The 24,721-nt window shown below is 39.2% G+C and overlaps 1 protein-coding gene and 1 long non-coding RNA gene across 4 annotated transcripts in view; one reads left to right on the top strand and one right to left on the bottom strand.

Moving 5' to 3' along the window:
- Positions 1 to 15,155, top strand: part of LOC118694625 (uncharacterized) — a 49,480-nt gene extending 34,325 nt beyond the window's left edge. Inside the window, exons 3-4 of the long non-coding RNA XR_008508666.1 lie at positions 14,183 to 14,315; positions 14,907 to 15,155. This is a non-coding gene — a long non-coding RNA (uncharacterized LOC118694625). The remainder of the gene's footprint in view (positions 1 to 14,182; positions 14,316 to 14,906) is intronic.
- A 696-nt stretch (positions 15,156 to 15,851) lies between these two features.
- The window catches only part of PREX1 (phosphatidylinositol-3,4,5-trisphosphate dependent Rac exchange factor 1), a 120,006-nt gene continuing 111,136 nt past the window's right edge, over positions 15,852 to 24,721 (bottom strand). For all 3 annotated transcript variants that reach the window (XM_036395777.2, XM_036395778.2, XM_036395779.1), the window contains exons 34-40: positions 24,054 to 24,197; positions 23,300 to 23,414; positions 22,798 to 22,864; positions 21,861 to 22,048; positions 21,092 to 21,194; positions 20,501 to 20,568; positions 15,852 to 18,303 (exon numbers count right to left, since the gene is read on the bottom strand). In XM_036395777.2, coding sequence (XP_036251670.1) covers positions 18,261 to 18,303; positions 20,501 to 20,568; positions 21,092 to 21,194; positions 21,861 to 22,048; positions 22,798 to 22,864; positions 23,300 to 23,414; positions 24,054 to 24,197 — 728 coding nt within the window. In that variant the 3' untranslated portion in view covers positions 15,852 to 18,260. The remainder of the gene's footprint in view (positions 18,304 to 20,500; positions 20,569 to 21,091; positions 21,195 to 21,860; positions 22,049 to 22,797; positions 22,865 to 23,299; positions 23,415 to 24,053; positions 24,198 to 24,721) is intronic.

Below are 24,721 nucleotides of genomic sequence, written 5' to 3'. Positions count from 1 at the left end.
AGTAGTGAAAACACTGTGTAAGAACTAGGTATTACTATCTTTTATTACTTTTTTCAAAAGACTGCCAGGGTGTCAAGGGAACCAAATGTGTGGAATGGTGTTCTTATGTTAGAGACTAGTAAAGATTCAAACAAATAACTAAAGTACTTTTTATGGGTTTACTTAATTTTAGACATTTGAATAATATAATCCCTAATGAAAATGTCAATGAACCTCTATTTTATCACAATTTGTAGACTTTATAGACAGCCTTAAATAGTGGGAGATATATAATTTTTAAATTAGATTTTGATAATTTGTCCTGGGGTGCATGTGTATTCAGGAAATCTCAGAGAGCGCAGTTAATCAGAAGGATGGTGCTCAGCACTTGCACAGCCTCAGTTGTGTGTGCAGCTGCATAAATGTTTGATTGCAGTAACTGGTGTTCAGAAATGCTTGTGCTGCTTTTAAGTATAGCTATATGTATGTTTGGCCAAGTTTTTTGATTATGATAGATTGCACAGTTTTAAAAAATTGGCAAATACATGCATAAAAGTATGATTTTTTTAAAATGGCAAATACATGCATAAAAGTATGATTTTAAGTTGTATGTACATTCCCCATGACTGTGGGTGGATGTAAATAGGGAATGCAAACACCTGATTAGTTGATTGTAGCTGAATGTACAAGTTCTCTGTGAGCTGTTATTGAAAGTATTTGCATAACAGACATGCACATCCAGTGGTAAAATAGTTACTAAAATTGGAGCTCCTCAGCTCACTGACATATACAAGTTAGGAATACAAGAGAGAACAGTTTTGGGATGTAGTAGTTTTCTAAACTATACTTCTTGAATGTATAATTTATCATTTAGAAGGGCTTTCCATCAGAAGGTTGTTTTGGCACTGAGGTAATGATGTTGTGTACTGTGAAAGGATGGAAATGAATCATTCTGTAGTTGCTGGGGAAATAGCTCTTTACTTAGCTTGAAAGCAGGGACAATGCAGGCTAGAATGGTGTAAAATTGTAATGAATCCTATGTAGTATCAATCTATCTTCATGACAACAGATCCAAACTTGGCAATACTTCAGCTGGCGTATAATGAATATGTTATATCACTATGCTAACAAGCTGCTTCAATGTTTTTGTGGATTCCAAAGCACTGTTGAGGGCATGGAAGCTGTTTAGCTGTATCTAGCTAGAAATGAGAATGAGTGGATATGACTGAAATCCTGTGCAATAATAAGTTCAGTTTAGATTTATGTGAAACTAGATTGCTTTTTAAAAAACAATTTCCATTCTTCCAGAAATGGGTGATAATGATGTAACCGAATACATTAGCCAAATCAAGATTTTAATTTTAGCATGAATTGCACAGTATTAACAATTTTAGGATTAACTAGCAATGGACCATGTGTTCTTCAGATTATGACAGCTGTTTAAAAATGAGCAATCCACTCACTGTTAATTTAACAGGGCAAATTTTATCAAGCCTGTCGAAATAACATCAGATCCTGGTTTTAAAGTTTGTTTTTTTGTTTTGAAAAACGGTTTTGTATTGCATTATTCTTCCCAGAGATGCCTGTGTAGCTTTGCAGTATTGTACAGGTTCACTAAAACCTTGACAACCAAGATCCGATCCCATTCCAGAGATTCATGCTTGCTAGCCTAATAAGAACATGGTTAATTATTATCCTTTTAATCCCACTGCATTTCCGTGAGGAGCAAGGAAAAGACTTACTTCATTGCTTGGCATGTCAGGATTCTGCAAATCCACTGCTACTATTTCAGTCCTGATGCTCATTTGGAGCGGGAAAGCAAGTCTTGAAATTACTCCAGAATTTCAATTGAGGTAGATAAGAAATTAGGCCATGGTAGCTCAGAAAGTAATGAGAGTAAATGAGGATGAGAGTAAATGTACACAGCCAGCATAGCTGGTTTTTACTGAACTTGGAGACTATCAATTACATTTTTACTCCTATTTGGATATTCTGAGATCCAAAAGTGTCCTTATTGTATCCTGACTACATCCACTTTGAATCCACCATGGTGATCTGCTGCTCAGAACTGAGACAGAGAATAGCAATTCTGTTCTTGGTAGGTCACAGAGGAGAGGAAAGCTTCCATTAGAAGTCTCTGCTCTGGTAGACTTTCAGCCTAGTAAGTAATGAGTAACATTGCTGTTCCACTTCAGCGGGCTGTCAAATTAAACATGTTTCTGTGATGATGCTTCTGGCATAGTTGGCCTAATGCATATGCAATTCATGTATTCAAGTAAAATAAAAATGAAATAACGTGCACAGTGAGTGTGTGAGCGGGAAAACCTTATGTGATTTCTGTGACTAAGGTAGGTGACTTGGGTGTTCAGTTGTGTTTCCCTGGAGCAGGAGGAGAGGCCTCTGGTGTTGAAAGTTGTAGCACTAGTACAGCCAGGGTTCCTGAAATGATCAGAAGTCTTCAGGCTACATGCCTATCCCCTTGGCACTAAGAAGTAGAGTGAGATGAACTGCAATGGCTCCAGCTGTAGGACATATTAGAGTCTTTTCACTAATGCGGATATCTCTAGAAATAAATTGCAAAACCTACATTGCAAAGTGAATGGCAAAAGCCTGACTTTGAGATGTAGAAATACTTGAATGAAATCAAAATCTCCAGAGGCATCTATGAGTTTTGAACCTATTTTTCACAGACACCTTGATGTTTGTTCTAGCTTTTAGCAACTGCTGTCCAGAAACAGAGACAGGGCTCTTTTACAAGTCATATAGGAGCTGTTGCAGCTGACTGATTCTCTGGGAGCTTACAAGGGCTAAAAATATGGGAAAGCTTTTCCTCTGTAATGCTGTTTTGCCTTGTCTCTCTTAGAGCTTATACTGAGAACCTTTTATTATTGAAACAAGGGCTAACCCTGATCCAATATAAGATCCTAGATTTTTATTTTACAGAGGTAATAACTGCATAACTCCCTCTTCCAACTAGACAGGTATGAAAAATGTTGAGTGAGGCAAACTAGCTTCTGCTTACTGTTCAGCAGTTGAATACTTTGCATGCTGGAGGGCATGAGGCAGGGAGAGAAATGGCAAACAAGACTGGGAGACCAAGGACATCCACTGCTTGAAGACAAATTTGCTTTAATTGGTGTAACTGAAATGTGTCCTGTTCAGGAAATAGGCTGTAATATAACATTATCCAGATACAGAGTATAAGGACAGAGTGTAAGGACAGGCAACCTTCACTGAGAACAGAGGAGGAGATATGACAGTCTGAATGAGGAAGGAAATTATGCTGAAAACAGAATAGCATTCACATGAATGGCAGCTAAGAGACACCTTGAACTTGAGGCTAAAGACTGAAATGGTAAAACAAGTATAACAGAAAACAATTACAGATCTCCCAGGGCTGGATGAAAAGACAAATCAGGAAATATTTATGAAGATAGGGAACTGTACTTGGACTAGGACATTGATCATACGAAACTGCAATTGCTCTGACATTGACTGGAATGAGAATTACAGAGGGATTTAGGAAGCTGGAGCTGTGTGTATTGACAGATTCTTCCTACCCTGCAGCCTGACAACCAACAAGATTAGAAGCCATTTGGAAAAAGCTGCAATGGCTAAGCAAGGCAGCACATCTGCTGATACCAGCACTCAGGCCAGAATGACATTAGCTGAAAGTTAGGATGGAAGGAAATTGATGTTGAGTGTGAGTATGATTCTGATTTCCAGATGTGAGGAAATCCATGCTCTATTGTACACTGTGGGCCATAATTTTTGGGTGAATTGAAGTGAATGTCATTTTACTGGATAACATAAGAGGTTCATTTTCAAGACTAGATGTCCTGACGTAGGTTTGAAACCGACTCACTGACCCTAGTGGGGTTTGATCGTATTTGTCTTAAACTTTTGAGAATATATAGCTGATGCAAATATGATTTCTAACTAGGATCAAGGAAGTAGACAGCAAGTATCTGGCCAAAATTGCAAAGGCCTAGCTTTTATAAAGGGCAAACGAAAAAGGAGATTATGCCTGTTAACTAATAGATTACAAAATACTGGAAAATGACAGGCCCAGAGCACAATTTAATTCAGTTTGGTTTAAAGAAACTTACTAAACTTACTTTAGTAAGTTTAAAGAAACTTACTAAAAAGCAAACTTTGTGAATAAATACTGGCTAGTGGGACAAAAAGCTTCACCTTTTCTCTTGCTCAAATAGTGCAGTAATGTTTAAAAGTAAGAATTTTTCATATGTATATGACAGAACACTATAAAACACATACATATTAATGCAAAGTCTGTCATTTCTCTCTTTGGACTGTTATGAGACAGGATGGTAAAAGCTTAATGGAGAAATAATGCTAACCTCTTCCATGTTGTTTTCCTTCATGCCATGGCAGTGTGCTTCCATCCAAGTGACATACACTGTGGTACCTGGTGTTGACATATATTTTCTAGCCACTAAGAGACTAAAGGATGCTTTTCATTCACCTATTACATCTGAAAGAGAAGTCGCTGCTCTCCTTAGGCATAGACTACAATAATTACCAAAACATAAGTGCAATTTCTTTTAAGCCAATGGACTCGGTGGAGACTGGCTGCATCCACACCTAGCTGAAACTGGACTAGTTTTTGTAGATGCACAAGAATTTTTCCTTGAAAGGCAATCTCTGTCCTCCAGCCTGTGGGTGAGGTGAATTTGCTCCAAAATGCTCCAGGCTGTGTTAATGTGACTTTTCAGCTTCTTGGCTTGAAATAAAGTTAGCCAGCTTGCTTAGATCCCACAGAGAGTATGCCTACATTTATTTGCAAAACGCCTTCTTGCCACAGTGTGATCCAACATAAAGCTATTGAACTTGCAGTGTTCTGTCTGCAGAGCTTCAGTGTGAGCCTAGAGTACACTCATAACCTCCAAGGGACTGGACTATATCTGCCTGGAGGATGGAGGGTTGCATGATGTGGAAGTAGTCAATGCCAGCCTGCAAAAAGACAGCTTGAGGAGGAGTTTCTACCCAGCTTAAATGCTGGGTAGAAAGAGTTAAGACTGACGAGATGGTGATAAATATTTTTTCTGTGGGATGCAGATGACAGCAGTTAAGTGGTTCAGACAGACCACAGAAACCATCACACGTACCTTTTGAAAGGCAAATGACAAAGATGCAGAGAAAGCCCTATTCCAACAGCCCTTACATAATTTTTCCTGCAGAAGTCTTTTAAAAGCCACATGACATAATTTACAGGAAGACCCATGCCCTTTCTTTCATTGACATAACATTGTGGACTAACTTGTGGTGTATATTTACAGTGATGTAATGAATATTTGATGTAAAAAAATTCTCTCATGGGAGCTTCTGTGAGCTGTTTGCTAGGAATGTCATCATGACTTTTGTAGTGTTAACTCTTTGAATGGGCAAATTATATTACTCCACTTATTCTGCCAGACTCTTGGTTAAACTCTGGAAATTTCTTTTGAATTGAGATTAATGAGGCAGCATCACACAAATCCCAACTGGATCTGTCATAGTAATCTAATAAATTTAGAACTTTCATACTTCAGGATAAATATGCTTTTGAAATGTGGTTAGCATTAATATCTTTTAAGAACCACACCAAATTCACTATATTTTTCAGCAGTCTGGCCTGGATATTCCCTCTGTAGAGTATTTCTAGAACTTCAGCAAAATTAAGGAAATAAGCTGTTTCAAAAGCATTTGTTTTTGTGTATAGACATTTTGCAGGCCAGAGAGTAAGAGTTTACACAGCCACACAATTCCTACTACTTCTTTAGGAAAGCAAGGTTTTTTTCTACAGAATGCTATGGGTTGTAAGGGGTCCATTTCCAACGCTCTCCCTGCCATGAGCAAGGACACCTTCTGCTAGCCCAGGTTGCTCCAAAACCCATCCAGTCTGGCCTTGGGCACTTCTGGTCTCTGGGCACCTACAGCCTCCCTGGGCAGCTCAGGAGTGATGCTGTCAGTGTGGGCCAAGCCTGAGGCGGGGAGGGTTTACAGAACATGCCCAGGATGTGCTCTAGGGACAATGGTGGGAGCCAGGAAGGTGCGAGGGGGGAAGATGGACACAGCACAAAGGGGCAGTGGCAGGGAGCAGTGCTGAGAAGCTGCCGGTTCTGAGTCCCAGCACTGGCACCCGCGTTTCTCTGTGGAGGAGCCTGGGGGGAAGGTCATCTCTCCTGCTTTTTCAGGTTCTTTCTAATGTACAAGCTTCTGAGCATATTTGCACAAATAATAGTAAAATACAAGTAATATTAACATACACCTGCTGACTGACAGTTATAAATTTGCTGGTTGTCTTGAAATATAGTGCTCAAACTAATACCAAACCAAAAGCTCTGGGAGCTGTGCGTCTCCAAGAGTTTTTCTTTCTTTTAGACACTAAAGAAATAGTAAAGATGGTTGCAGAAACAAGAAAAGCAGCTTAGCTGTATTCCCTCTGCTATCTGCAATGTGATTTTTTTCTCTGAGGTCAAGCAGGCTGTTTTCTGCATGTCTTTCCCTGTCTGCTACTCCTAAATGCAGTTCTGTGTCTTTTTTGGAGCTTTCTTATTTCTGCAGAGGGAATCACTGCCATCTCCTGGTCAAGTAACAGAGAATAATAAAATCCTTCCACCCACTCATGAGCTGTACCATTGTCCCACTCTGTGGAAGCAGAGATTTTCAGTGGGGATCCCTATGGGTTTGGTGCAGGTCATTCCATGACTATTATACCAGTTATTTGTTTATCTGAGCATTCAGAGGAAAAGGGAGCACTTAATTCATTGTAGGTTGGCTGTCTGGTCCAACAGGTCCTGACTACTTAAATTTGTACATTTGTTCCATCATTGGTGTAATACGTAAATGGAGATAAATCCATTATTTGTGCTATAAAAGCGGGACAATTTAAGTGCTATTTCCTTAGACAATGCCTTAGACTTCTTTAAAAATACCCTTATGGATCAACAGCACTCCTTTTTGTTACAGATCCACACAAATTCAGTCTGTACTTTCAGTTTTGCTTCCCAAAGTGGCCATATCAGCACAGGTCAAGAGCATAAAAATCTGTTGGAGTGAACGGCTAAAGGCACAGCTGGATGCCATCAGTCCTGTTAATTAGTCATACAGTGCCAATAAATGCCCTATGCTTTCCTGGCTATTTAAGAAATAGAAATATAGCCGTGACTGCATGTGAAGAGACAAAACGATTTCCTTTAATTTATTAGGAACAATTGTTTCCATAAGACCTTTATGTCTCTCCTTAAAAACATAAGCTTCAGTACGATTGCATTGTCTGTGATCTTTCTTCATCAGAAAATTCTAACTTATATTTAAGTCAGCTTAAATATTTATTAACCCAAATACTGGTTTGGATTGAGCATTTCCTAATTTTTATCTTCTAATAACTTGCCTTCATTGTGACCTCTGAGTTCTTAGCCAGAAGTAGATTAAAAAACCCACTTGAGTATGGCCACTTCAGAGTGAATCTGCCAGCTACTGCTATAGAAAGGTTGCACTTCGAAAGTCAGTATGCATTGTACCTTGTGGGTCTGGAAAAGACTGATGGGTAAGGGGGTAGAGATGGGAAGTACCAGTACAGTGTTTTGAGACTTTGGCTTGTGTATTACAAGAACAAGAATGTTCTTAAAGAATGAGACATGGGGTTTGCAGCCATTTAACATTTAGATTCATTGTATTTGTTCACATCCTTTGTGCTCTAATTCCACAGCTTTCCCAGTCGGCTGCATGGAAGAAAAAATTTGGCCAGAAGCTGACACCACTTCTCAACAAGATTAGGAGCAACCTTTAATCCATTTTTTTTTATTCCTGGTTCCAATTCATATATACAATGAAGGACAATAGGTTTTTTTTTACCCACCATGTAGTCTGTGGGACATTCAGGATAAAGGATTTTGTGCATAATGGTTTTCATCTTTTTGCTTCTTAAAGAGTAGAGCTTATTCTATGGCATTCTTTCTCATACTCAGTAGGCTTCCGCTTATCCCATTAACTGTTTCTAGTAAACAAATTATCTGAGCATTTTGTTATGCCCCAAATATGCATACGTCTGTATCATATGTATTAGCCAAATGTTCCAAAAACCCCCATGCATCAGAACAGATAATTGTAAAAGTCTTCTCACCAGGAAATAATTCAGAAGAAATCAAACCTGACCCTGGTAAGTTTTGGGGCTTTTTAATTATCTTTAGTAGACATACAAGAAGAATTCAGATTATGACTTTGACCTGTCTTTGATATAAAGTCCAACAACAGCAGACAGCAAAGTAGGAATGGTGGCAGATTTAATCATGGATTTTACCCACATTCAGCAGGCCAGCAGGGCACTCATTTCAGAGACTCATAAGATTATTCTTTCCCTGTGAAATCCTCTTGCTGCTTTCTGGTTCACTGATAGCATCTGAAAATGTATTCTGATCTGATATAGTACCACTAACAAAGGAATTCTCTCTGGCCTTATCAATAATGGAAGTTGCAAAAGATTTCACTTCTAAAGTGGTAACTGATCATTAAACTCACCTCAAAAAAACACTTCCCAATCTTGCTGAGCTGTGAGTCAGTGAGAGATTGCACCTGTTTTCCTATTATCTCCTGCAATGCCTGCTGCTCTTAGCCAAAGGACAGAAACCAGTGAACACTAGGAATGATTTTCCTCTTAAGTTTTCATGTTTAAAACCAGAAACCTCCAGGGTTACTGTTAAGCCTACACTTTTCTAGATGTCTTAACAGTACAGAGCCATCATGTGCAGTAGGCTCCAAAGTGTTCCCTTCTGCTGAAATAAAGGAATCATTATCATCTTTTCACAGGGTCCTTCATCTAGCTGAACCCCCTCATTTCCTTGTCTCCTTTCAGCTTTCCCTCCCTGAGGTTTAAAACTGATGGCTGTGATCACTATGCAAAAGATAACGGATGTTACCAGCAGTTTTCAGTATGCCTTTGGAGGAGGTGCAGACAGGCTGACAGGGTGTGTTCCCCGTCTGTTCGCTGTCAGCTTGTGACAAAGTCTGCCTGTGTTTACCAAACAGCATTCAAGGAGGGAGAGATAAAAGGAGCCCTCCAAATCTGCACTGAAGCAGATGAGAGTACTGACATGAGCTGTTTGTTCAGCTGGAGGGTCCCGAGCTGCACCAGGGAGGGATTGTGATAAGCCCTGGCAACGGTCACAGCCTGGCTGCCTGCAGTCTCCTTCACAGTAATGACAGTGCTTGTGGCTCTAGCCCTCAACTGGCCATCAGGAAGCTCTTTACTTTTACTTAGGTGTATGTCGGTGTCCAGAGTTCCAGAAAGGTGAGTTCTGGGTTTTCCTGAGGTATCTCAGAGTGAAGTTCCACCCATGAAGAACACAGTACTGAGAGGAGGAGAGAGTGCTTCTCCTGCTCTGCACTCCCTGCTTTGCTCCTGCACCTTGTGGTGATTTGCTGGACCCTGCTGTGAGCTGACTCAGCTTGCTAACTGAGCAGAAAGCATGACACCAAAAGAATGAAGAGATTGCTGCTGAGTTAGCAAGCTGAAGCAGTTCACAGAGAAGTGGGATGAGTGCCAGATCTGGCCCGGGACACAGCGGAGCTACAGCGCCGGAGCCCTTCCCTTCAGTGGCAGCCCCAAATCTGATCCGGGTACAGCCACGCTCTCAGGCAAGCCCCCAGTTTGACCCTACAGTTAAGTATACGTGACTGCTGTGCCAAGCAGCATCTAGAATAAAAGAAAGATATTTTCAGGGCACTAAATTAAAGGGGAATCTGTTGGTTTCTGTAGAAGTTCTGTCGAGGGAAAGACTAAATAAGAGAGAAGGCTTTCCATGTTGCCAGATGTATCAATCGCACGGGGGTCCTATATCTAAACTGCTGAAGTTTTGTGGCTCTGCAAAGAGTAATTTATTAAAAAATATCTTCCATTTAAGACAGAACATTGAGAAGAAACTATAAATAGAAAAAAAAGAAAATAAATTATTATTTTTACGATCTGGCATATTTTCATCTTTGTTCTATAGCATCCCCCATTAAATCATGCTGTAGCGCTTATTGCAGGACTGTACCAGCTGTATATAGGGTGATCTGAATAAAGGGAAACAAAATCTCCTTCCCCTTACACTGCCTATACTTCTACTGCTTTCAATAGAGATGTATTATTAAAAAAATTAGCTAAAAGTTTCTTAGTTCCTGTTGATGAGATTCATCTGCAGGGTTAGCTGTTGATCTTTTAGTGGTGATTTTAATTTTAATATCAAGTGATGATTCCTCCTGTGAAGAAGCTGGCTTAAATGCCAGGGGAAAAAATGCATCCTGACGTGGTTTTGTGAAGCAATCATTTCTTAGGTGTTTTCAGTCAGGAAATGAAACAAAGAATATCTCAGTCTTCCCTTTGGCTGTCCCATGCTCTCCACTGTTTTGTGGAAAAGAGGAAAAAAAATCAGATTATTAAAATCCTTCTCAATCTGCTCTTTCAGAGAATGTTATCTTCCTCAGTTTTTTTCATTACAAGAGCTGATGAACTGTAAGAGATTGCTCAGAGAGAGAATTGTGCACATAGCCTTACCATCTGACTTTTAGTTAATCTTCCAAAATGCAATCCATCTGAGTGCTAACTGTAGTGGATGTAATGGAATATAAGGTTAAATTGAGAAACAAATCCTGTCTACAGCCTAGTCAATAACTGAATAGTTAGACAATCCCAAACCCCTGCCACTTTAATGTAATTGAAGTGTATGGAAAAGACTTCCTCTTTCAGCAACTACCAGAAGCAGCTTCCACTACAGGTGATAGCACTCTGAATATATTCAGGCCATACTGGTGTAAAAAGGGGAAAGTTGTCCTGTCTTTGAAATCTGTCTTGAGGAGTTTTGTTTTAAAGAGATTGCAGTTTACTGTGTGTATCAGTTTTGGGACACACATGAAAGCTCTTAATATGTTTGAAGATTTTTATGGTCTGTCTAAAACTGATGAGATTTAACACTTTTGAGGGTAGTTATGAGAAGTCTCTCTAGCAGTTCATCACCTGTGTCCTGTCCAGATGAACAACAGAGTAATATTTCTGGAGTCATATTATGCAAAAAATCATGGGAAGGACATAACAAGAAAAAGATATAAACAGTGAAATTAATTTTTAATAATCACCCTTAATAGTGTTCATTCAGTTGTATTGATCAAAAATTGCTTTCTGAAAACAATACTGCTTAGGCTGTATTTGCTTATTACTCATTATTATATTAATAAGTGGGAAAATTCATTTGGAGAAAGAGACAGCCTAGGAGTGACTCCCTGCATTTCTTCTGGCTTTCAGGGGCAAGAAGCAACTTTGCTTGTTTGAGTGTCATTCGACTGCAGTAAAGGACAGCACCAGGAGAACCAGTTCAGGGCAATGCACCCAACTAATCTGTGCCATCACTACAGGGGCTGATGAATCCTTACATACACAGCTGAGTGCTATATGTATCTTTTGGAAAGCTCATTATTTTATGGCTGTGTATCCCTGGATGGGTTTTGAAATGTCCTGCTGACAAAAACATCCAAATTACCCCAGGGGAGCTAACTGAATATTAACTTGTTTTCTCCCTTTAGGGGATCCAACTACACCAGGCAGCATTGCAAACCTGGGCTACTGTTCTCAATGTCCTTTCAACTGTAGATACAGGCAGCATAATTGTAAAGTGATAGTGGAGATTTCTTTGTTTGAAAGGGATTTTTTAGTTTTAATTCTGCAGCCCCTGCCATCTTTTAGAATCCGACAATGGAAATTTCAGATTCACATCTAACACGGAAGAGGGCACATCTAATTATTTGGAAGAGTGCACTCTTTCCTTAAACATGAATCCCGAAGCAGATTTCTGACTGTGGTAAACACTTTATACAACTTTAATCATTACCTAGTATTTGGTTATTCTGGGAGGAGAAAAGCCTTGCATTGACTGTCTGCTGATCACAAGCAACCTTCTGAAAGACTGGCTTGGCCCAGCAGAAGAAGTTTCCATCTGAGGAAAAGATGATTCTCATTCTCTCCTTTTCTATCTTGACATGGTAATTTACCTTCTCTGTGTTTAATTTCTCCACACACAGAGGGATAAGGCTGTTTATCAGCCAGTAAATGCACAGCTGAGGTAGTTTCTATGGATTATTAATGCACAGGTATGCTAAAACTGTAGCTTTAATTACATTACTAATTGCAAATAGGAAAGTTTCCTAGAGCCTTTATCAAATAGAGACATAGTAAATGGGACTGTGGTTTTGTAAACCATGGCAACTTGTCATAAAATCTTTTCTCCTGCCTGATTTTATGTCTGAAAAAGGCTGTTGAAACCAGCAGGGGTTTTACTTACTGCTGCTTACGCAGATATTTCCATGAGATTTAATGTATTTCTCAAATTAATGAGTATTCATGAATAAAACTTAACTACTAATATGTGGTTTCCTATGGGTTTTCTTCATCACTTTGAGACCAGACTCGGATGAGTCTGATCTCAGCTATTAAGGCAAATTCTAAACAGTATTCTCAACATTTTTTAATGGTTATAAAAAACCAAACTAAAGGAAACTCACTTGATGAAGGGAGAAATCCAGAGCTTCTCATCAAGAACCTTTCTAGGGTACACACAGAGAGGAACGTTAGGAGGAAAAATTGCTAAATTTGAAGTACAGGTTGTTAAGAGGTCAGCCAATGCCTACACTGCCATGATATGAAGTTGTTTCTGTGCTGCTAAAAGCCTTCTTGTGTGGCACGCACAAGACATACAATATGGACATAGTCTTGTGTGCAGATTCCCAAGGTGATTCAAAAGTGTTTCATGCCTAAACCAATAATAATTCTCGTAGTGTTTAAGACTCAGAGGCACCATGGAATTAATAAGGTATTCAGCTATGGTTTCTTTTCTATTCCTAACAATTCTAATTGCTTTTAGGTTGTCACAAAGTGCTGAACTAAAGATTCCAGGGAATGGTCTGAAAGATTTTCAAAGCCTGAGTATCAAATTTAAAACCTGATTTTGTACCTCCAGTGCCTAATGATTTATTTTGTGTGACCCATACTCTGCAGTTGCTGATAGTTCATTTTATTGCCATTAAATAATTTCAGACACTCATTACTGCAACATTCTTTTGCAGCTTTTTTCAATTGCCTTTGGATTTTGTTATCCTAAATGACATTTTATAATTTTTTTTTCTCACCACACCACTTATCCCTTTTGTCAGATCATTGATGAAGAAGTCCTGGCAAATCCCAAGAGAGATGTGAGCAGCGTAGTGCAGATCACACCCACCCAGAGTGAAAACTACTTTGTTTCTTGTCACTCAAGAATTTCAGTGCAATTTTAATGCAGTCATTTCAGTTAGAATAACATCTTGTTCTCATTTCTCATCCATACAGAGGTGAAATACCTCCCTACTTCATAGTTTTAAACTACTGCTTAAAAAGTTGAAAACTTCTGTTGCATTTGCATTGTCTGTTCAAACCTGTTGGTTGTTGCTGGTTTGCAATCAACTCCATAACACTGATTCCACTGAATTTATTGAAACTTCACCCAAGCAGGCAGAAGAAATAAGGCTCAAGGTTTGTCATTTCTTGCAGCAAGACACACCATGTGTTGTACCAGCTCTAAAATTGCTTATTATTTCCAAAAAGTATAATAAGTTCCCTGAAAAATAAAACAGAACTGATGGCCACATTAACTTTCATGCGATAATTTGCAGATAAATTCCATGAAAAACCCCAGTACTCAAGCACCTCTAATAATATGAATTTCATTTTTGCACATTAAAACTGTGATAAAGCCATACTAATTATTTTTAATTATCTCAAGATGAGACTGTCACTCATGTAAGTAATTATGTAAGTAATTTAAAGCTGGTTAAACAGTAATGCATCTTTCTGCATTGCCTTCAAAGTGCTTATAACTAAATTTAATTTTAAGCAGGATCAAGATAATAATCACTGATTCAAACATTAATTACCAATTTAATCCTAATTCATTTAAAAACACACCTATTTTTTTGCAGACTCTGCAAGGCATTAATTGACATTTTACAAAATGAGTCATTATTTTGGCAAGGAGAAGTATTTTTCAAACAGTGAATCATGACAACCAGAAAGGGCTGTTTAAGAGCTCCAAGGGAGCTTTGGCAGCTCAGTGGAAGCAACTCTATTTAGCAGCAGTTTGGCTTCTCCAGGATGACTGGAAAAATTGTGGTAACTCTCTTCTCTTTGCACCAGCCAGAGGCTCTGCTCTCTGCTTTCACTGCTGCCAGTGGGTGAGAGAGCTGAAGAAAGTGTCCTAAAGCAAAGAAACAGCTTTATTGAGACATGCTGGAACAGGAGAGAGAACACTTTCGAGCAGTTTAGAAGGGTAAGAATCAGGAGGTTTATTGCATTTTTTGTAATCCAGTTTGAAATGGACAGAGAGTCTGAGCAATCTGTTCAGGATTTGATCCAGGACCCAGAGCCTTAGAACAGTAGGGCTGGTTGTTTTTGGAGGTTTTCTGTCTAGACCCTCTGTACCTGCTAACTTCCCTTGTTAGGAACTGGGAGAGTTACAACACCCTCCAAAATCGGGACAGATTTTTGGATGTAAATTCCTTTGGTAAAGAACGAACTTTTTGATATGTAACTTGTAAGAATTAAACCCAATGGCTGACTGGTTCTATAGGATATGTTAAGAAAAGCTGCCTTAATATATCAGTAATTTTTTTGATAGTAGATCTTAAGCCCCAATGAGATTATTATAAGGATCATGTGCAATAAGTGACTAATGTTACTCATGGGTTTTACTACTTTTTTCTGCAGCTAATTCAATTGCTCAATTTTGCTCACTCAAATCATATGCTCTGTAAACTCAAGGGTGACCAGGACTTCACCTAAGGGAGTGTGCTGCATGTTGACTACATACAGTCAGCCTACATGTGTTACACTTACCAATTTCACCTCTCTCACCTTTCAGCTCCTCAGAGAACCCATCTTAGAACTGAAGACAGCTTGCACGCTCTTCTGCTGCACTAGGCACTGCTTCAGCCCTCACAACATCTTCGCACAAGTTATTTCTTTTTTTGTCAAAGCCTGATGGAAGGAAAACTTTCAGCCAATATCTAGCCCTGATCACTTTTTCTCCTTAAGGCTGTATTTATGTTCAGTTTGAACTGTCTTTACCTTTCTCATTATTATTTTCTTATAAACCATCTGTTTTCTTCAATACCTAGCTACTGCATTTTCACTTAATTATTTGAACAAAGCAGAGAGGCCTGACTACTTCTCCATCATAACTGACCACCTGTTTCCTAGTCCATGCTTGAGCTTTCATGATTCTATCAAATTGCCTCTGTGTCATCTTGTGACAAACTCTATGACATGGTCCTTTTATTATCAATTAACAAGAAATATAACAAAATATTTTGTTCAATCTTCAACAGCATGAACTAATATTTGTGTGGAAAAATCTAATCCCACTAATTTCAGTCTGTTCAAAGTCCTTCAGCGTTGTTGTGTATGTGTACCGAGATCCTTTGCAAGATTAGTGTCTCTCAAATCAGCATCACCCCAGCCTGCCAATACATGTGCTTCAGGGGCTAATGATAATGTTCAGCAAACTCAGTTATGAGACACATTCACAAGGAATTCCACCCAACCATACCCACCTCATCATCAAGCTGCCATAGCTCCCATGTTCTCCATCTTGACTGTTTTCCACATTTTCCACACTTCCACTGTATGAGATGTTCCAAATCTACAAAATCTGCACTTGTTCTGTTGTGCCAGGCCTGATTCTTCACTTTTAGCCCTGGAAATTCTGCAGACCTAATCTCTCTTTGCTTGCAAGTTGGTTCCTGCATTGCCCTCCTCTTTTTCCACTTGAACCTGTTAGTTCCCAGAACTGGTTCAAACGCCACAATTTTACATCATCAAACCAGTTTTTATTTTCTACCTTAACAGGAGTCTGTGGTCTCCCCCACAGCTTTAGGGGACTGCACAGACAGGAAGAGTTCAGCTCTACACTGTCAGTTTGAGCTGAAATCAAACCCAGCTTTCCCCTTATCACTAAACTTCTGACTGCCCCCATGCCGTACAAGCATATCAGAACTGAAAACTGCTCAACAGAATGCAAGGCAAAGGAACTAACAGGTATAACAGAAAATGAGATCAACCTTCTTTCCTTATAATATAAACATACTTTTAATAATAAAAATGTCTCTCAAGTTTTAAGTGAGAATAACACATACATTTCAGTGTAAACCAGTGCACAGTGTAAATGCCCTTGGACACCCTTCTCTGCATCTGTCATGGTGCAAAGGCTGCAGGCATGGGCCAGGATCTTGCCCAGGCCATTCTGCAGAGCACAACTGATGGGGACCCAGGCAGGACCCACCCCACGGGTCCTTTTTTACTTCGGGGCAAAGTAAAAAAGAACCCATGGGGTGGGGTTCCTATGGTTCTTACAGTACTAAGTACATTTGAAATTCTGGATTCAGAGAAGAAACATCCATTTTTTCTTCAAAAAGAAAATAGTAAGAGTAACTTTTCCAAAATTAACAAAAAGTGCATTGAAACAGAGATCTGCTCCTCTGGTTGCAGTCCAGAATGGACACCCAGTACCAAACCTGTATGCCAAAGCTGGCAGGCCATAGGCTGTCCTAGTTCCCTGCCACACATTACTGCAGATCAGAGGAAATAAAAAAAGAGAAATAAAGAAAAGAGAAATAAAAAATAAAAAGAGAAATAAAAAATAAAAAGAGAAAATAAAAAATAAGTTCCTTCCCCAAAATAATTTCAGTCTGTGAGAGAAGAAAACACATATTTAAAAAATTAAGAAATGAAATTCAGAACAAACTGTATCTCCTAATTTGCCATAAACAGTTTTGTGTTCAAGAGAAGATTAGAAAAATTAGAGAGGCCTTCATGTCCAAATGAAAACATCCATTAGTTTTTGAGTTGCTCTGGGTGTTAACAAAATAAAATTAAGCCCACTAAAAAACAAACAACACAAATAAAACCCCCAAACCTTTATTTTCTAAAATATACATTACTGCAAAGCGCTCCTGGGCTCCTTGACTGGGAGCTGGTTTAAAAGAGGCTGTGGAGGAACAGGAATGGGGAGTTTCTTGTACACCTGCCATGTTAGGGAGGGCTGGTCATGTTAAGGCACTCACTCCAAAAGAACATTATTTCTGTCCTGAGACTGCTGACATGCTTTGATTAGTTTCAGCCAGTAACTTGGAAAAAACTACAGTGCTTAAGGTAATACTGACAGAATGGAGAACAATTTTTCCAACAAGTAAAAATAAAGAGCATTATATACATGATTCCTTTTTTCTTTTAACTTAAAAGCACCCCTAATACATCTTAATAACTGTATTAAAGACTACTTAAATATTGAAGATTTTAAATAATGTAGATTTTTTTCAGTAAACTGGGAGTAGCTGTGTAACTGCCATTATATTGGTCCCATTTTAAACAATATAATTTTTATTTTCATCTTGTACATATAATAACATGATTGAAAACACATATTATTCCACTCCACATAAATAAGTATAGTTCCTCTGACCTGTTTTAAAAACTACATCTGTTGAAATAATCAGATTATCAGACTGTATTTTTTCTTTGTAAAGTTTTAGTAAAAATCCTATCCTCCTCTTCATTAGCACTGATTCCAGAGTATATAATCACAGGGCATTAGTAAAAAGAGTTAATAAAAAACCTGAAAGCTACAGTAAGTAAAATGAAGTAATGATAAGAAGTATTACGGAATGTATACTCTGCAGCATAGAGAGATTATCTCACTGGGCTGAAGTAGAAAATTACTCCAGAAGAAATCCTTTATGTTCCTATTTGAATAAACCATAGATTGTGTTATTCTTTGCTCAAGTGCAGGTCAGATGATGAAAAAGTGGGGTTTATGAAACTACCACTAAAGGGCGTTGACCAAAACCTGCTGGCAGTCAAAGGGGTGCCAGGGGCAGTACAGGGAGAGAGAGGGGTGTCCAGTGGGATTTTCTGAACCAGGCTGTATCTTGAAGTCCACCACTTTCTGGTGGTTGCACAAACAAGTCACCAGGAGAATTGTGCTTTCTTGAAGCATAATGGTCATTTTCCAGGCATCTGAATGGCAGCAGCATCCATTCTTGTCTGTGGTGTTTGTTTCAAGAGTTTGAAGTCGAGGGAATGCACGGATCCTGCACGGCCCAGGAGTTCAGAGCAGGTTCCGGCTGCTCTCCCCCGAGCACGGCAGCGCCGGCGGGGCCAGGGCTCCTCGGAGCCGAGCGCTCTCTGCTGCTTCCCTTCCCAGAGGGGCCGCTTGCTCCTACACATCCCCTTCGGCAGGCGGCTGGCACAACCTGTAGAGCCTTTAGTGCAGAGGAAGAGGAGGGATTAGAGATCACGGGGACAATGACAGAGCTACCGGACTCACATACAAGGGCGGCAGCTTCTTTGTTACTCTGCCAGCTTTAGTGGGAATGATGTATCAGGCATACTGCTATTGTTAATCTACTAACTGCAAGTTTAGAAGTGCCACTAACCATTTGTTAACTAAAGTATTTACAAGCATTGTTTACAATATTATTTGAGACTCTCCATCACTTCCTCTTAATCTTGATTCAATTTGGTTTTTCAACAGTCCCTTCTCTCTTTTTCTATTTCTTTTGATTTTAAACCCAGTTCAGCATTTTTCCTGAACTAAAAAGTTCTCCCTGTCATACAGGCTGGGATACCAAACACATAAAAGAACATATCTGCTTGTTGACATGCTTGAACAAATCTTAAAATTAATAATCATCTTCTCAGAGAAATTTTTGACTCACAAGATTAACAAATTGAGAATAGTGGTTAAACACGTGTTGACCACTAAGCACATGTTGACTTGTCATTCATGTATGTTTTTGTGAGCTTTTACTTGGCTTTTTCTTATTTACACCAGAATAAACTCAAGTCTTTTATAACTTCTCTTTCAAGACAGCTATTACAGATTTGTACTAAGTAATATAATCCTGGGAGTTAATTCACCAGATGTCCTTTTAACTTTGCTCAGTTTTGTTTTGCATTATGATGGAACCCAGTAGGAACGCACATATCTGAGCTTTTTTGCCCTGAAATAATCCAAGTAAATAGTTCTGGAATTTTTCACTGTGATTTAGAGCATACTCAAAAGAAAAAAATGCCTGATCTTGTGATTTGTTTTTAAAAATGTTTCTTTTTGAAGGCAATATGGTTATGGCCATATCAATGGAGCCAAAGTAATGTGTGGCCATTAATAGGCAAAATAACTGCACTGCCAAAACACTGATGGATGGCACCCAGGCCATGTACAGGAGCCAACACCATTGTTTTATTTATTTTTGAAATAGCGATTAAAATTTAACAGAAGGATAAGGCTCTAAATGCAAAATTCTACTCTTTTTAATGTCTCTGAGTTAATGAACCAAGACTGTTAGAGGGAGCATCGCCAGTGTCTCTAAAGTTTAAAATAATTTTCTATAAACATTTTGAGGAGTGGATAGGAGAGAAAAAAAGAAAAATTAAAAGAAGGGCTAATATAGACTAACTCAGAAGTCTTAATGATAATAAGATAAGATATCAGTGTTTAAGGATGTTTTCTTAACACTGAACCAATGTGCTCTTTGGAGGACTCAGGCACTAGCAAACACATTTGTTCTGTCTGAAGATACGACACAGACTTTGCTGGACCTTTCTGATGCTGATGCCAGATGCTGGACCTTTTCTGGTGCCAGAATTGTTTTGCCTTCATGTAAAAAATGCCATGAACAACAGCAGAAACAGAAGTTTCTCTGGTATTTGTACAGACAGATTCTGTATGTATCGTCATCTAAACCATGACAAATTGTTACTGCCATTGTGGGAAAATGCTGTCTTACAGTTACTAAAGAACATTCTTTTCTCTCTGAGAGGTGAAATTGGAAGAAACAGACCAAAGATACTTTACTTAAAAGTAAATTATTATTCTCTTGTAGAGAAATGTGAACACCCCATTAGATGCAGTGGGATTCACAAGTGCACAGCACTTCTCAAAGCTGCCTTCTAGACAAACCCATAGAGAACCCTGGGCACCTGAGGTTCCGTAGGGCTGCACTACTGAGTGCTTACTCTGTCTGGAAGTGCTTGCTCTTGAACCTGCTCTTCCAGAACTAAACCACCAGATTCTTCTAAGTACACTACTGTATTATCTTTGCATATCTGCAGTTAAATTTGCTGTTCAAGAATTTTTCTTTCTAAACATTCCAGAGACGACTGACCATCACTAGCTTTGCCGACTCCTAGAAACAGTCCAAAAAAGATCAGCTATGTTTGATTCAGAAAATGCAGAAATCCTTGAATCTGATAATCTGTAAATTGTAAGCATCAAAGGTGATTAATCTATAGTGTGTACTTAGTGTACTTAGTTTAGTACAGGGAGAAAAAAGAATTTTTTTTTTCTTTTTTTCCAGTATTGCTACTAAGATCATCTTTGGTTATAGCAGGAACTCCACAAGTTTTACAGAAACAAAATTAGCACTCAAAGAAAATGTATAATACATAATAACCTACCGAGGTGCATGCTGTGGCATTTGGTCCATCACTTTCAGATTCTTGGCAGAGATTTCAACCCTTGGTCCCTGTAGAAACAGAGAATTTATGGTACCAACAGTATTGATAAAGCAAATGATCGTTAGGAAAAAATATTATAATGGGAGTGTGGTTCCTATTTGAGAATCCATTAACTACTTCTAAAATATTTGGAATCCGTTGGGTGGATACAATTATCATCTATGTTTACCTAAAAGATAAATTAGTCCCAAACTACTTTACAAGCACTGCTGTCTAGCACTAGGTAATTTCTGCTGTTTTAACACTATGATTGAGACTTGGGTTTTTTCTGTACAGAAATTGTCTCAAATACTCTGCACATTCTCTCTTTTCTGTAAAGGCACACACAATACACACTGAGGCATAGGTTTGAATTGCTGTAGAAGCTGTACATGTAAAAGTTAACGTGTTTCTCTCACACACAGGTGTAGCTATTGAGCCATTAGTAGGAGTCTGTAGGTTTGCAGTGCACAAAGTGCCACAGCACAATAGCCTGGTGCTTGCACCATCACTGGACAGCGGTGGCGCGCAGCAGACACGTGCAAACATCACCTGCTTTCGCATGATGTCTGTGGCTTGCATGATGCACTTGGGCAGGAGTCCATGGCTGCGGGCCAGAATGGCTGCTTGCTCCAGGGACACGCTCAGGGTGCTCCTGAACAGGGGAACGAGAGTCAGGAAACCACAGACCACAGCTCAGAAAATACAAATAGGCTTAGAAAGTATAAATGTGCCTAACACTTACGTGTTAACTATTGCTTCCATTAGCTATTTACTTTTATTTACTTTTTTAGATTTTTTAACATACAAAACTATTAAATGACCTCAGTCTTGCTGCACCTGAATATTGCAACTATTTGAGTCTCCAGCATCATTACTACAAGGCTGTGTGTCACTGCTCTTCTGAATTGCTTTATTTTAAAGGGATTCACAAATTAATCTTTACTTTTGAGACACTGGCAGAATAGTGGTGTGTTTCAAAATCAACGTGTGCACACACCAAGATTCTAAAGCTATTTTGAGCAACTTCCTACATTTTCAGTGTGCAACTGAAGACAATGCTGACTACAACTTCTGTGCAATGAGATCACTTGGTTAGTTGCATTGGATGAGGCACTGAAACACAAAATTTTGTGGCAATACTACTTACTAACAAAAGTATTAAAAGTTACAACCCATCCTAAGTAAAGATGGCAGCAGATTTAGATCCTTATTACATTCTCTTAAAATTTTCCTTATTTTGCTTTGAATAGGATGGCATCTCTAGGAAGGACAGGAGCTGCCCTCCCAGAAGTAGCACACAGGCTTAACCCTCACCCACCTGTGCATGCCAGTGGCGCACATGGTGATCTGACAGGCCCCCAGCCGGTAGCAGAGCTCAGAGGATATGGGCAGCAGGCCAGCTCCTGACGAGGCATTGCTGGAACATCCTGACTGCACTGGCTTAGTACTAATGAAAGACTTCAGCAGCCTGCAAAGCTCGTCCATTGCATTGATAGGGCGAATAAGCTAAACAAAGCAATACAAAAACAATCCACAGCATATTAACACCTAGCTATAGAGACATTTACAAGTCTTTATACTATTGTCTAAGCACAATATTCTAGACAAGCGTGACTGCCTCACAGTAACAACTATTTACAATATTTATGAACTTTGGAAGTGGCAAAATAAAATTACTTATGCTTGGGGCAATTTATATCACAAATCACATAGATTGTTTACAATGTGTATTACAATTGCAAAGATGTTCCCTGCAGTAGCATTTCAATGCTTTGCATGCATATATCCACATCACCTGCCCCCGTCAGACTGACTGCCTACATGTGAGATGCTGGGCAGCAGCATTTTCTTGATTTCTCTGCAACAAAGTGTACATAGCGAACAAAGTGTAACAAATAGCAAATTGAACACTTGTTCGTTTTCATGCATCTGTGGGATAGAAAAATGGGCCCATTCTGTCTGGCATCAGACACCATGTTTGGCAAGGGCAGGCAGGGCCACACAGAGTCTCCTTAGTGCTGCAGTGAAGGGGGTTTGTGTCTACCCAGGTTCTGAACATTTTCTTCTCAACAAAAGAACTGTGGCCAAGCTTCAGAGAAATTCAGATCCCCCCCTTCAAGGTCGGGAATATTTTAAAATGCTGTTTGTGTTTGTATAGATCTGCCATACAGGTATCCCACAACTGGAATTTTAGAGAAGTTGAAATAATACTTCCATGAGAGAATTTGTTGCAGAAATAAGTGCAGAAACAATACCTGGTCAATCTTCACTGCAGTAGTATTGGAATCAGTGGGCAAGTTGGATCTTTCTAGGTAAAATGTCCTGCAAAAAGGCCAGTAGGTACTACCTTAGTTGGGTTTGTCCCACTTCAAGCACATATATGTATACTATCTTGTATAAAACAGCTGATAAGGCTATGCTAAAAATCTTGCACTTGAAGATCTGCTTCTTAATTGAACCATTGAGATTGCAGTAATTTACAGAGCCTGTGCTAACATATTCCAAATCCCCATTAAGAACAATATAATTCTAGCTCTGCACAAAATTCTGAGGTCAAATCTGCATTCCTTCTGAATGGGCTAATCTATTGGGAAAAAATTACTAAGTTTCCCACACAATGAGGATCTCCAAAAATCCTATTTGTACAAAAACCTCATCTGGAATGGCACATCTTTTTTATTAAATTTTAAGGCCCTTAATAAGGAGTGCTCTTTCAATTTTCAATGTCTTTTAAGGCAAAGCAGAAGTACAAAATACCTGAGTTTACGGTAGTATTGCTGCACTTTTTCGAGTGAAACACCATTAATTTGCTGTGGGAATTCTTCTAAAGATGAACCAGCTGGTTGTGATTGCCCCTCTGTACTCTCCAGAGCTGAAGAAGAAAACACTTTAATAAAGCTATGTTATTAGTGTTTTTTTAAATTCATTTATTTATCTCTGTATCACCTCATTGCTCAGCAGATGACTGTTGGATCATGTCAAGTCTGATTCTGTCAGTCTATAAATTTCATGCTTTTCCCAGTATGGGAGTACAGTGGTAGCATCACAGAGATGAGTTTCACAGGAAGCAGATCTGTCTGACAGCAATTACTCCCCATTGGTGCTCCCTTGAAAGAAATTTCCTGTGCTGTATTTTGGTGTGAATATTTGCTTATCGAGTCGATTTCTAGCTCAGATGATTCTGTCACGGCGTTCGCTTTTTAAAACACTTCTCTGTAGCCTGGGCACATCTCTTGATCCTACACTAGATCAAACTATCCATGTAGTCCAGTATAATGTCTCTATGGCTGAGGCATTAAAAAACCCCAAACAAGCACATCTGGTTCTCATGACTGTATCTAATTCTAAAGTCTAGCACTCCCCCAGGGCTTCCTAAAATAGAAATATCTGCTTCCTAAGTGAGTCTGCAGGTCTCAGCTGCTTTTTTAAAAGCTTCATGGTCATTTTTTAAATGACATCTTTCAAAATCAGAGGTTAGCTTATTTTTCTCAAGAAAGCTTTTTATAGACACCTTTTGTAAAGAGCACTGTGTGCAGTTTCAAGGTTCCCCCATTCTGAAACCGAGCAGGCAGTTTGGAGAAGTAGTAGCTGTCAAGATAAAAGATAACCTTCAAGGCCTGACGACTTCCTTCGATGTGGTAGATGACATGAGTATCTGGAGAAATAAAGACAAAACACCTGCTGATTTACCACAGCAGAAGAATTGTGAAACCATTGCTATTTGAGTTTGTTAAATTATCTAATGACACATCACATCACCATAAGGTGAATAAGGGAGAGCCTTTATGGAGAGAATGCGGGCTCTGAAATCTTATACTTAAAAGATCATAGTGTGACCTAGTATGATGTTTGATCCAAATACAGTAAATATGGTCAATAATTAGAATCCCATGTTGTTTCATGGCATTTCATATGCAGTAGACATGAAGAGAGAGATCTGGCAGGGTAAGACACTGGACACTGAAAAGCTGGGAATTCACCCAGCGAGCGGGTGCTAATTCTCTGTCATGTCTCCTCCCCCTGCCCAGAATCACAGAGATGAGGCACAATGGCACAGGCCACAGCTACACAGCACAGAACATGCACCACCATTCCATCGTGTCAGTCCTGCTTCAGGGGCTCTGTGCTTGCCTGGGAAGCTGAGGGAATACAGCAGTGCCTCAGAGAAGCTGCCCAGTG

This window comes from Molothrus ater, chromosome 17 (assembly GCF_012460135.2).
Source record: "Molothrus ater isolate BHLD 08-10-18 breed brown headed cowbird chromosome 17, BPBGC_Mater_1.1, whole genome shotgun sequence".
Taxonomy (NCBI): Eukaryota; Metazoa; Chordata; class Aves; order Passeriformes; family Icteridae; genus Molothrus; species Molothrus ater.
This window is presented reverse-complemented; position numbering and strand designations above follow the sequence as displayed.